At 39.9% G+C, this 14,244-nt stretch overlaps 1 protein-coding gene across 2 annotated transcripts in view; it reads left to right on the forward strand.

Moving 5' to 3' along the window:
• RGS1 (REGULATOR OF G-PROTEIN SIGNALING 1) overlaps positions 1 to 14,244 on the forward strand; it is a 217,142-nt gene that overhangs the window by 120,886 nt on the left and 82,012 nt on the right. For both annotated transcript variants that reach the window (XM_089395130.1, XM_089395129.1), the window contains exon 7: positions 12,077 to 12,168. In XM_089395130.1, coding sequence (XP_089251256.1) covers positions 12,077 to 12,168 — 92 coding nt within the window. The remainder of the gene's footprint in view (positions 1 to 12,076; positions 12,169 to 14,244) is intronic.

The raw sequence follows: 14,244 nt of genomic DNA on the forward strand, positions 1-14,244 counted from the left end.
AGTCACCAAAGCCCATTGGAAGATCTGGATGATCTTCCCTTGTAGAAATCAACTCATCCCCAAGGGTAGCTGTACTGCCAAGACCTATGATGCCCAGATCCCACACTAGTCTAAAAAGGGTGCCACTATGCTGTTGCTGTGCAACTCTTGTCATGACAGTCTGCCCTTCATGTTCAAGTTGTTTCCACCTCTCCTGGGACCTGATGGAAAAACATCTATGGAGTCCCAATGCATCTGGACCAAGCTCCTACATGATGTCACCTTCTACCCATCCAACACTCACCTTGATCTCTAGTGATAATAAGGAAAACCAACCTTGCCATGCGATTAAGGCCTCAATGCTCCCCCACTTGTCAAACCAAGGGTGAGCTAGCTCATCCCTCGTCCTAATCCCACTCACCACGAAGCAAAGTGTCCAATCGACCAACCAAACCCTTGAATCCCATAGCCAGAATGACTGTGGCATAGTCCAGACAGCTGATGGAACCAACTTGTACCACGTCTCAAGTCCCTGCGTGCAATCAATATATGAACTCCATACATCATGAACCAATCTGGTACTGCCCAGCCTTACGCCAACCATACCACACAGTGGGAGCTATCATCCTGCCTCCTAAAAGTGCTCCCCAATGCTGCTCGGAGTCTAAACATCTGCCTATAATCAAGGTCCACCAACCGCTCTAGATGCTCCAAAGGCACCTCGGAATGTCTCACCAAAAGGGGATCATGTATCAGCCTAAGTGTGGGTTCAAGGGTGGTCCAAGTGCTACCTCTGCAGGAGATCGGACTACCCCCAAGCTTGCATCCACCAACTCGCGTCCTGACCATATGCCACAACTGGAAAGCCTCTCTCCCAATGCACTATGTCCCATGCAACTGTCTCAGATGAACGTCATGGCCCTGTTGCTCGTGATGAGAGTATCAAGAGATGATATCCACGTCCCTTGTGTTAGTGTGCAATGCTGGAGAGTGATAAATGGAAGTTCACGGTTGGCCCTGTGATCAACTCGCTCTCCAAATCTGAGTGTGCCAAACCCAATGGTGTGCCTAATGCCCTCGTCAAGATATCTCTTTAGCGGCAACACTCTGACAACTTGTTGTGCATCATCTTGCTCGACTGCACACAAGTACATACCCCTACACTCCTTTGCATAGCATTGAACTCCGTGGCACAACTCCATGCACCCCTGGATACCAACGCTCAATGCCATGCCCCATGTACCATAGGGAATCCCATATGTGCCCATGCAACCGCGTAGCTGCTAATACACCTACCACGAAGTGATCTACACCTCCTCATCTGCCCTAGTAGGTCTGAGCAACCTAACTCCACACTTGCTACAGGGGATATCTTTGTTGTGCCGATCTTCGGTGACTCCTATTCCCAATACCCCAATCAGAGAACATTGTCTCCATATAATGCCCTGTCTGGTGGCCTACCCATGTCACCTCCTCCCACCAGCTCCTACCAGAGAACGCTAATCGTCTTGCAACCCCATGTGCAACCAACATGCCAATACAATCCATGGAGCCTGCTCACAAACTGCTTGTTTGCTAATGTCGATTGGAATTCCCCTAGGGAATATATGTACTTAGTCACTAGGTCGACTACCTCACCAATGCCATAGCCATCCCGCATGTCTGATATCGGATAAGGAGCTCCACCTAGATCCCAATGCCAACTTGGGCCTCTAGTGCCCTCAGTGTCTAAGAGCTCCCATTGAGCTTTACTTTAGACTATGCCCATCCCCATGAGTCCAACCCACTCCACTGGGTACCAACTCAGAATCTCTAGCCATCCAATCCCAAGAGAGTGATCGAATGCACGAAACCTTGCACATAGAACAACCTCGACATGCAGATGTTGCACCTTGTGCAACTCCGATCGTCTCATCCCGTTATCCAGGCCGACACATGAGATTTGACTAGGTAGCTCCGTCTCCCTCTCTCCAATGGGCAAAGCTGACCCAATAGTGCTGCTAACTTGGTCATCCCCTTTGGTATGTCTAGACAACTCTGCCTCTCTCAATCCAATGCGTAGGGTTGGGCTGATAACGTTGTAGATCTTGTCAGTGCGCCTTTGAAGTGAACTGTGCTAGAATCCAAACATATGGTCTGTATGTTGCCCCTTATCAATGGCTAGCCTAAAGGATGGTTGCACATCCTCCTCCATCATGGGGTCGACATGAGCCTCCAACTGCTCCTCCATAGACAACACACCATACAAGACATGCTCATCAGTCAATTGTAGGTGGCTGTGTTGGCATTATGATGCATGTGTTGTCCTTGATGGCAACTCACTTGTAACAGAACAAGTATATGGTAACTAGATGAATCCACAGGTCAGTTCAGAGGTGACAGAATGATGGAACAAAATACCAGAATGATGGGTCAAATGTTTACAAATCAAAATTAGAAGTTTGATATAGGTGAATATTTGAAAATCTATACGCGGGTTAGTCAAGGCCAAGTTGCGTATACACGCGAGTTTGGTGAAGCAAAGTAGTGTATGGTTTTTGCAACATGGTATTCTAAATACCAGGGGTCTTTACCATGGTATTGGCCCATAGTAATGAGCGCGACAACGAATATTGATCCCGTCAAAGATTACCACTGACACTAGTGTAATTTTGACCTGTGGTATTGGATAAGGGCTAAACTATATAAAGAGGTGAAGATCAAAGTGCTAAGGGTGCAAGTGAAAGTGTTTTTGATGAGTACTTCAATTTGCAGTATATTTGCATTGTAAGGGCCATAATTGTCTCATATATCTGAAATAATTATGCACCGATGAATACAATGATGGATTAGGATCATGAGACCTGAAATGACTTTTCATTGTATGATCTGCTCATGGATTGACTAGATCTAAGTATTGACGCATGTTTTTATCTCTGAATATTATGATCGGGGCTTTCTGAAGTTCTGAAAAACTACGCAATTTTAGGTTGAAATTTGCAGATCTATACACTGGTTGGTCTCGGGAAAAGTGTGTATACACGCGGGTTCGCTTTTTCAAAGTCATGTATATAAAGTAAGGATTTTTTCTCATAAATGACTGATCAACCTGATTAGTGCTGCTGTTTCTTTGTTGTCTATCAATGATGTCCTTACGATGATCTAGGTTGAGTGATAATGTTTGAAGTAGAACTGATTGAATGATGAAGTTGAATTTGTTTACGTGTTGATTGGTTGAAAAGATTATTGATGCTATTGACTGTATGAAGGTTCTGTAAGCTAACAAAAGAATATCTCTGGTCAACTCTATGTCTGATAAAATAACAAGTTTTCAGTTTTCAGTATATTAAGATCTGTATGTGGGTTTCTCTACAGAAAAGCGCGTATACACGCGGGTTGCCTTAAGTGAAGTAGCGTATACATTTTGGCATTTGAATGATCAGGGTTGCAGTTGATTCTGTGTGTTGATGCAGTATTTTGAGTTCAGTTTTATGTACTGGTTACAGTGATCTGACTGTTCCAATTGATTGGTTGAGTTTTGATTAAGTGTCAGTTGATTGGGTTTTAGTGATTGGTTGATTTAGTTGTGTCAGAGATTGATGATTATATTATAGTGACGAGTCACAGTTTGATTGTTGAGCTTAAGTGTTGATATTGGATCCAGTGTGAAAATTTATGAAACGTGGTCCATGGATGTTGCCGAGGGTTGGAGCCTTTAGTGAGGAAGTCAAAGCCTCCTGCGAGTAGAAGTTTGTGATCAGATCAGGGGGTTGGAGCTTCCTTCCAATAGGAGCTGGAGAACAAGCGAAGGTTGTAGCCTTCAACAGGCGGGGTGCTTGCGTACTGGTATGAGTTTGCACCAGTACAAGAATGTAAGAAGTTTTTGATATTAATAAGTTTTGAACACTGAGACGACAACAACGATGGTTTTTCTCCCACATTGGGTTTCCACCTTAAATCCCGGTGTTCATGTGTGTTACTTATAAGTGATACTTTATTCTGTTCTCACTGCACCTGTTTAATTCTTATCAAATGCCTGATAAATCTCTTACATTTTGGTTCAAGTTTAACATATAAAGAATTAGTTGTTTTACAAGTTTATTGAGCATACGCTAGTTTCTTTTACAACAGTCGTGTATATACGCTAGTTGGGTTCAGTCAAGTCGCGTATACATTTCAGAAAAGAAAATTATTATTGTGAGTTTTTAAAATACTGATTCACCCCCCCCTCTCAATATTTTTCCCAACAATTGGTATTAGAGCAAGTCCTTCAAAAGAAGCTTGATCGCTTGAAGGAAGATCTCCCAAGATGAACAATCAAGACGGAACGACATCTATTAGACCACCACTCTTCAACGGAAATAATTTTATATATTGGAAGACAAGAACCAAATCCTATCTTCAATCTCTTGGAGCAGATGTTTGGGCAATTGTGGAAGGAGGTTACCAATATCCAGTTACAGTTCCCACAGATGTAGCAGAAAATAAGACGTATGAAACCAATGCCAAAGCTGTCAATGCATTATTGGGAAGTCTGACAGAATCAGAATTTGTCAAAGTTATGCAGCTAAACACAACAAAAGAAATATGGGACAAAATCATTCAAAGCTATGAAGGTGATACCAAGGTAAAAAGTGCTAAACTCCAAACTCTCAGAATTCAATATGAAACTCTCAAAATGCATAATGATGAAAGTATTGCCAATTTCTTTCTACATATAGATGATATTGTAAATCGCATGAAAAATCTGGGTGAATAAATAAAGGATGCTACTTTAGTAGAGAAAATCTTAAGATCCCTAACTCCTAAATTCGAGTAAAAAATATCTGCCATTGAAGAGAAGCAGGATTTGCAGACTCTTACTGTTGTTCAACTTCATGGGATCTTGACTTCTTTTGAAATGAGGAAAGGAGGTCCCTCAGAAGTCAGAGAAGCCGCATTTAAAGCATCTGCAAAAGGAAAAGAAAAGGAAGAACGCAAGGAATCAGGATACATATCAGAAGAAGATGAGGTGAACTTTGTAAAGAAGCTTCAACTGGACACCGGAAGGTTCAAAGGTAAGCTTCCCTTCAAATGTTTTGCTTGTGGTAGAGTTGGTCCTTACGCTGCTAAATGTCCTCATAAAGACAACCATGACAAAGGGAAGGATACTGCAAAAGGTAATAGGGGACGATTTGACATTAGAAGAAGTTATTATACTCATGAAGATAGTGATGGCTTGTCAAATAGTGAAGAGGGTGAATTTGATCAAGATCTTAAATTGCTAATGGCTTTTGAGAAAAGTACTAATGAGTCTAATGATAAATTTATGGGCTTTAGAGGAAAAATATTTCTTTGAAGTAATTACTCAACTCAAAATTTGCTTGGAAGAAAATAAGTAGCCATAGATACTTTGAAGCATCAACTCATAGAAAAAGAAAAGCATAATGAGAAGTTAGAATGTGAAGTAGTAAGTCTAAGAAAGGAACTTGAGAAAATAAAAACTTTGAATCTTAGATTTGCTAAAGGATCTGAAACCTTAGATGAAATTATGTTTGCAAGTGATTATGAGGGAAAATAGAGTTTCGACTCTTAGACCTGGATTTTCTAGAGAGAAAAGGACCATATCTAACAAGAAGAATAAATGTCATTGTCAACAACGACCATAAGTGTAATGGATTCATCGTTGAGCATAGAACTCACATATTAATGTTATCTGTTTCATCCATGTGATTGATTAAAACAACCTGATCTAAAATTTTAAGCTAAGATGGACATTGTGCGGCTGTGCCTATGGGCTAAAACGAGTCACGAATGTGCACTGTGCAGATTTCACAATGGCAGTGGAAGACCAAGGTATAAAATAAAACACAGGTTCATTGAGTCAAGTATCACTGTGTAGTGTAGATGCGTCACATAGGGCTGAGGGATCGAATGTGCAGGTTGCAACAAGAGGCTTGATTGTGCACTGTGGCGAGAGTCGATGGTGGACTGGTGGAGTAACGAAGTGTGAAAGTGAGTTTTTTTGTTCCCGCCAAGTTGTAGGGTTACCCTTTTTTTTTTTTTAAATTATAAGCGTTGAAAAAAAACCCGAACCACAAAAAAAGGCTAAAAAAAAAATGAACTTCATCGAATATTTAACGAATTTCTTGATTTTGTTCGCGTTTGTACATGTTTTTGGGTTTGGGTTCGACATAGGTACGAGTTCGGCATAAAATTCGGCGAATGAAATCGAATATATTTGAATTGTGTTGAAGTTTGGCTATGACTTAGGTGTCAATACATGATAAATTGGTTTTGATGGGAGTAAACATTGATATGACCCTATATGTGCTAGTGACCTTATTCCATAATCTTGTTGTATCTGAGGTAGTTACCCTTTGTTAGTTTTTGTAGTATTAGATGTGTTCTAGCCACAAAATTTTGTGGAGAGGCTAGAATATAGATCTCCAAAACCCATAAATCGTTTCTGGGAATTCCGCCTAAAAATGACTTAATTAGATTATTATCCAGTTTTTAAATATCTGCTAAATCTAAACTTAGGGAATATGCTTAATTAATCAGAATTAATTAAGGCAAGGCTTGAATCATCTAGAAATTCACACAGATCGACTTCTAGTTAATCCTAGCCATCGATTAAGATTTAATCTTGGCCGTTGGAGTCCTAACAGAGGATTATAAGAAGAGGTTGATGGGCACTTGGAGAATACACTTGAGAGGTTTGATTTCATGAGCAATTCAATTTCCTGAGTAGCAACAGTCAGTTGCCAGAGAGAGAGCCAGTGAGATCTAAGTAGTGAGTGAGGGGCAGGGACAGTGATTCGGAGGAAAGATTTTCCAGATCCGAAGAGGCAGCAACAAGAGGGCCGAGTTATCCCAGAGAGGCAACGCTGAGGGACTGCGCAGTTGCTTCAGCCAGGCAGTTTGATTTGGAGGAAGGAAAAATCGTTCTTAGTTCCAGAGGTCGGGAAGAAGTCCCAGAGGGATGGAAAGGCTATTTCCTCAGCATCCAAAGGCAAAACAACTTCATCAGAGCCTAGTCCGAAGCAACCTGTCCAACTAGCTACGTAGAGGCTGATGCAAAGCTCCAGGAGGCCGAGTTTTGATAGGGAAAGCCGAGCCAATGATTGCTTGTGGGAGAAGGGTAATTCCCTTTAGTATTTTGCCCAGATTTTCTAGCTGTTTCGATTTCCAATTGGGCATCCATAGATGTACTCAGATTTCACTATTGCATAATAAAATAGAACCCTCACTGTTGCACCGGTTTTCCCAAGTTGGGTTTTTCCAGGGACATTGGTCCAAAAATAACTGTGTTTTTTTGTGTGTGCGCTAGCATTTCTTCCAATGTTTATTCTTTCGCAGTTTTATTTGTGTAGGTTGTAGTGTGAGTTATTCATCATTTGTTGTAGCAAACAGTAAAAATTGTTAAATTAAAATAACAATTAGCAAAATAATTTCCAGTTGCTGCAATAGGATTTCGTTTTTCAGAATTTTCACATGGTATTCAGAGTGCAGTTGATTAGCCAGAGAGCTCAGTAGTGAAGACAAAAGGAGTTTTGTTGTTCGGTGTGGGCAGCAGATCGAAACCCCAGAGGCAACACAATCACTTTGCCAAGAAGTCGAGTTTCTTGAGGAGATTCAATTTTTCAGAGTGAGGGATAAAAAAATTCGATCTCTCCAGATCGAGGGATTCTAGAGGTAGAGGGAGAAACCTAGTATTTTCACAAAGCAGATCTCTAGCTGGACGCAGTAGTGTTGCAGCAGTTTGCTAGAGCAGAGCTAACGTCGGGTGGAAGGAAGAAGAGCACACACTAAGGGAATATTTTCCTCAGGGAACTTCTAGTCTCAAGAAGTTCGATTTTCCTTGTAGATCAACAGTCGTTGTGAGCAGAGTTTCTTACTCCCGGAAGGAGTGCGAATAGTTGAGCAACAACTGAGCAGAAAGGAAGAGGAGATTTTCGACATTTGTTGAGATGGCCACTATTGGGTTTTGTGATCAAGGATAGGTTGGATGGAGCTTCCAACTATGTCATCTGAAAGGCAAGGATGTCCTTCCTTCTAGATGAATATGGCTTGAAGACATATATTGATGCAGTGGTAGTAGTTCCTCAAGATGCAGATCGGCTGAAGGAATATAGAAAGGAGATGGCACGGGCGAAGAGGTTGATACTAGATGGAGTCTGGGATCACATTGTTTCACACATAGCTGGCAAAGGTATTGCCAGAGAGATGTGGGAGACTCTATCCACGCTATACCAGGGCACTTTTGAGCAGTGGAAGATCTACTTGGAGGAGAAAATGAGATGCATCAGGATGCAAAAGGGGGAAAGCATAGACCCCTTCCTCACCAGGATTCAGGAGGTTCAAGACCAATTTTCAGCTGTTGGGGCAACGCCTCAACCCACAGAGCTAGTGCGATTGGCACTAAATAGTGTCTTTGAGGAGTGGCATGTATTCGTCCAAAGTATTTTGGGCAATTATACGTTGCCAAGTTGGGACAGGATGTGGGTTGATTTGTGGCAGGGGGAGTTGAGACGAGCTCTATTGAAGGGCTCCATCGGTGGCAGTAGCAGCGGATTGGAGCAGGTGAAGGAGGAGGAGAATGTGGCCCTCGCATCGAAGGGTCCCAGTCAAGGACAAGGGGAGCAGAGGAAGAAAAATAAGGACCTGTCAAAGGTCAAGTGCTTTAGATTTGGTGAGCTTGATGTCTATAGTATCCAGTGTCCTCTCAGGAAGAAGGACAAGGAGGAGAAGCAGGGCCAGTAGGCAGCATCAGCAGAGATCGATATGCTGTCCTCCAAGCTGGAGGAAGACTTCGCCATGTTTGTTGACATACCTTTAGGAGTGAGGTGGGGAGATTTGGTGCTGTAGCCCCAGAGTGCTACAGATGGGCAAGATCTTGAGGAGGTCCACCTCATTGATCAATACCTTGCTACGAGGGCCCATAGTTTTCAATAGCAGGATGGATTAGTGACAGTAGACGCAGTCAGAGGCCAAGTGACAATTGCAGACTAGTAGTAGTCAGATGTTGGGGAGCTCAGTGCAGAGTTGGCAGCAGTGCAGTTGGCATAGTGCAGAGTCAACAACAACGCATAGTCTTCAGTAGATAGAACAATAGCTAGTAGCAGTCAGGACTCGAGAGACAGATGCATCATACTGATCACAACTGATTCAATATTTTGGATGCTTTATAGTTGCAGATGTTGCAGTTGCAGCAACAACAAATGAGAGGGAGTTTCAGTGCAGATGTAGTGTTAGCAGCAGCATGGCAGTGTTAGCAGCAACACAAATGCAACATATATTAGAGTTGCGCAGTCGTTGGTGGGTAGTATGGCCATACATTAGCAACATGACAGGAGATGATGCAGAGACAGGGTGCTGTCACAGGATGTGTAGTAGAGCATTAGAACACTTTCCTCGCTAAGAGAGAGTGTTAGTTTTTGTAGGATCAGATGTGTTCTAGCCACGAAATTTTGTGGAGAGGCTAGAATACAAGAGATATCCAAAACCCATAAATCGTTTTTGTAAATTCCGTCTAGAAATGACTTAACTAGATTATTAGCCAGTTTTTAAATATTTCTTAAGTCTAAACATAGGGAATATGGTTAATTAATCAGAATTAATTCAGTCAAGGCGTGAATCATCTAGAAACTCACACAAATCGACTTCTAGTTAATCCTAGCCATCGATTAAGATTTAATCTTGGTCGTTGGAGTCACAACAAAGGATTATAAGAAGAAGTCGATGGGCACTTGGAAAATACACTTGAGAGGTTCGATTTCTTGAGTAGCAACAGTCAGTTGTCAGAGAGAGAGCTAGTGAGATTGAAGCAGTGAGTGAGGGGCAGGGATAGTGATCCGGAGGAAAGATTTTCCAGATCTGGAGAGGCAATAGAAAGTGGGCCAGGTTATCCCAGAGAGGCAATGCTGAGGGACTGCGTAGTTGCTTCAGCCAGGCAGTTCAATTTGGAGGAAGGTAAAATCGTTCTCAATTCTAGAGGGTTGGAGTGGCAATTTCCTCAACATCCAAAGGCAAAACGACTTCATCAGAGCCCAGTCTGAAGCAAGTCGTCCAGTCAACTACGTAGAGTAGCGCAGTGGCTGACGCAGAGCTCTGGGAGGCCGAGTTTTGGTAGGGAAAGCCGAGCCAGAGATTGCTTGTGGGTGAAGGGTAATTCCCTTCAGTATTTTGCCCAAATTTTCTGGCTATTTGGATTGCCAGTTGGGCATACATAGATGTACTCAGATTTCACTGATGCATCGGTTTTCCCAAGTTAGGTTTTTTTCGAGACATTGGTCCAAAAATAACTATGTTATTTTATGTGTGTGTGCTAGCATTTCTTCCAACGTTTATTCTTCCGCAGTTTTATTTGTGTAGGTTGCAGTGTAAGTTATTTAGTATTTGCTATAGCAAACAATAAATAAATTGTTAAATTAAAATAACAATTAGGAGAATAATTTCCAGTTGCTGCAATAGGATTTCATTTTTCATAATTTTCACACCCTTGACACTAACTTTGGCCTGATTGTTTTCTGATAATTATGAGGCAGTGATCTTCTTTGTGACATTGTGATAGTGACTTCTCTATGTAAACAATAATGATCTTGCACAATGATCTTGCTTTATAACTTTGATGACATAAATGTGATATTAGAACAGTGGTGCTTGGACTCTTGACATCGACACATCGTGATGTGATGATGATATGACTTGACTTAACAACTTTGATGATGAGGTTGTGATGACAATGACAACAATAGTTTGTTATAAGCAAAGCAATATACAACAATAGACAGATGAGTGGACAGTATGTTTGGTAGCAACAGTGATCAACAACAGAAGTGAGAGAGCAATAGTGAGCCATGATGATGTAGTAGTAACATTGAAGCAGAGATGATTGAGTGGGTGATTGTCTTGGGAGACTGAAGACTCCCTCTCACAAGGTCAACAAACATCTTCAGAATTTTGGGTTAGAACCCTTGGGGAGTGTTTCACTTCCTTCCAGGCTTACTTGGTAAATTTGTTGTATATACACCATACATAACATAATTGAGCTTTTTGTTGAGCCAATACTTTTGTGCTCGATTGATGTAATGTGATGTTTTTATGTTTTTGTTGATGCTCGACATATTTAAAGATTAATTAACCAATTGAAAAGAATTAAGGAAATATTGATTAAGACCCCTCTTAGTATTTCCAACAGGGATTCCTACCATCTGTGAAAGCTTATAAAGAGCAGGGGACATTGATTGAGGTGATTATGGGTCTTTGTCCTATTGTTGTCATTTGGTCTAGTAGTTGTCCCATAGGCCCCCCTCGTAGGACCCCTACTAGATTGTGTGGAAACAATACTTACGTGAAATGGGGTTGATTCCAGCTACTACCATTATAGCCTCTACGTATCACCACCTCGCCCCAAAGATGGCAACACGAGTTTGCTTTGGGGAATCGAACATGGGAGCTACTCCTAGGGGGCCATTAAAGACACTATAATCTTAGATGCTTCAGCTTATTTGGATTTTATTTTTGCTCTAGTAGAGTTGAAGATGAGGATATAGTATCTCAATTATATATTCTATATTCTTCCCTTGCAAATAACTCCTTGAGAAATTCCTGGGCACTTAACCTTATTCTGAGGATGGTACCTAGTGTAAAGCATGAGACATAGGCTTAGTTGACCTAATCCTATGGTAATCAAACTGGGGACCTTCACACTGCATAGGATTACCAACAATGACCTAGCAGTAGTGGAACCAATTGATTAAGCTAACCCTCAAGGCTATATCTCCATTGTATATATGTTTCCATTTTTTTCTTTTTAAAAAAAAATATTTTTCTCCATATATAAGAAGTAATTAAAAATAATATGCATGTTCATATCAATTTTTGTATATGTGTATCTTTCTTCTTGATGAGACAAAATATTTGCCTAGTATACTATATTAATATTTTCATTTGTTAAACTTGACCAAATGTAGCTTTCTTGTTGTATCGTTGGATATCTTTTGTAAATCAACCTACCATTATTCTAATAACAAAGGAGAATTGCGTAACTGGGCTCCTTTTCTTTGGTTCTTATGCATTATGTCGATTTGTATAATGAATCTAATTCTTTTGTCCTTTATACATTTGAAAACAGGAGTTTGGGTTGCACTATACGTTGCTAATGAGGTTCATGGTGAAAAATCAACAAGGCTTATGGTTGCATCGAGGTTCATGTTGATGCTTGCGGTATGCAATTTTTAGCATTTATTGAGAAGAAAATGATTAAGCCTCCATTTTATGTTTTTTTTCCTAAACATTATCAATCTGACTCTACTTATGTACTTTTTACTAGTTTTATTAGTTAAACAAATATTTTGTTTGAGTACATATATAAATTAATTTATTTTGAATTATTTTTTCATATCTTATTATTCAATAACTCTAACAAAGTTAACATCCCTAATTTTCTATGACTAAATTTTGAAAAATCTTATGTTCCTCGTTTACCCCCATAATAAATTTATGCTAAGATGTTTTTCAAAGACAATAAGTAGGATGCTTTAGCTCATGGAGAATGTAACAATATTTTGGTCAACTTTTGTGGAGGAAAAATGGCATTAATGCTTTCAAAATTTTTCTTACTCTACATAACAGATGGGAAATTTATCCTTCTATTATGAGAGTTAGGATTTGAGAACCTTAGATTGGAAAACTTCACCTATGATGAAAAGCTTAGCCTTTTCCAATGTATCTTGCATGTGAGTCCTACATAATTGTGAATTTAATAGATGGTGCACTCACTCGATTTACCGTGTTTAAGATTTTTTTCCACCTGATTTTGCAATTGATTCCATTGCTCACATTTGAAATGAATCATAGTTGTACATTTATGAAAACTCGATCAATCAACATGACTTAGTTTCTTTTAATGACTTAACTTGCTCATCATTCACAACCTTTAATAGCTTAAAGACCTTAGTGCTTTTCCCCAACTACTTTTCTAAACCTGTCCTCAATGTTTTCCTGGTGGTGGGAATGAACTCACCTAGTTGGTTACAAGAGATAATGTGTTTCTATGATCAATACAAATAATCAACAACAATTCTATTATAAGTTTATTAATCCTAATGGTGATATTCATTTTAAGTTATTTTGCTCTAGTGCAACTAGTAATTAGTAAATGGTATTGACCATTAGAAGGTGTACCTACTAAATGCTTATTTACAAACCATAGCCCATGAATATTAGTGCAATATGCGTTAAATCTGAATTTCCTTTTCCACATAAAACGTGTTAAACTTGACTTGTGATCCTTATTGGGCTTCTTAATGCATACCATTGATGGGATGCTTAATTCACACCATTAGAGGATGGGCTAATTATTACATGTCATTAGTGGGTAACTAATGTACTACGCATTGGTTATGAAGGTTAGGGATAGTTAATCTAGGTCTAACACCTATAAATATGATGTTCTCACCTCATTTGTAATATCACTCATTTATTTTGATTAAGTGGATATTCATTGCATATTTGAGTATCAAGGTTAGCATCTTAATTCTTGTGTATTGTTTTTTTTAATGCAATTTTGTGCGGAGTCCGTTGTGATCCTTATGCCTCATTTGTAATTTCAAGATGGTATTAGAGCTAAGGGATTTAGACTCCCTAACCTTGATTGATCATGCTTTAAGCTTATTTACGAAATGATAAATCTCTTTGTTACCGCCTAGTTTCACTTAAGAGTACTGTTACTTATTGGTTTAGCAGTCTCATCAATGTTCTCATGAGGTGCTAGGGTCATGCCACACAAAACAAGTGCCCACTGTCACTTCACCACAAGTCCCCACCCTTCAAACCCAACTGCCACAAAAGACTATGGGAGGCTTCCCTACAAAACTATCTCTACCATATATGAGTATAACAATGCTTAATATAGATATCTAATGTGAAGGTAAGAGTTGATTGTGTAATTTACCGATTTGTAAATAAAATTAAGCATAAGAATAATGCAAACCAACAAACAAAATCACACAAAACATAAATTATTTACCTCTAAATTCGGCAAAAGAATGAGTGATAAATAACGCAACCAAATGTGAGATGCATTCCTTGTTTTCCCTTGGATAAGTGGCTACAATTAAATAATTTCCTTGCTATTTTGTATTTTTAAATGCAGAAACCAACAAACTAATGGGCCTTTGGAGAACACCCAAAAGTGTAGGAGCACACTAGATTGATGGATCTTTGGGCGGGGAAACTTGGGTGGCCTGTAAATAACAACACTAACAACCCAAAGTCTTAGATATGCAAGTATTTGACAGT

Source organism: Pinus tabuliformis, chromosome 1_2, assembly GCF_031772625.1.
Source record: "Pinus tabuliformis cultivar Carrire ecotype Pingquan chromosome 1_2, CPIR1, whole genome shotgun sequence".
NCBI lineage: Eukaryota > Viridiplantae > Streptophyta > Pinopsida > Pinales > Pinaceae > Pinus > Pinus tabuliformis.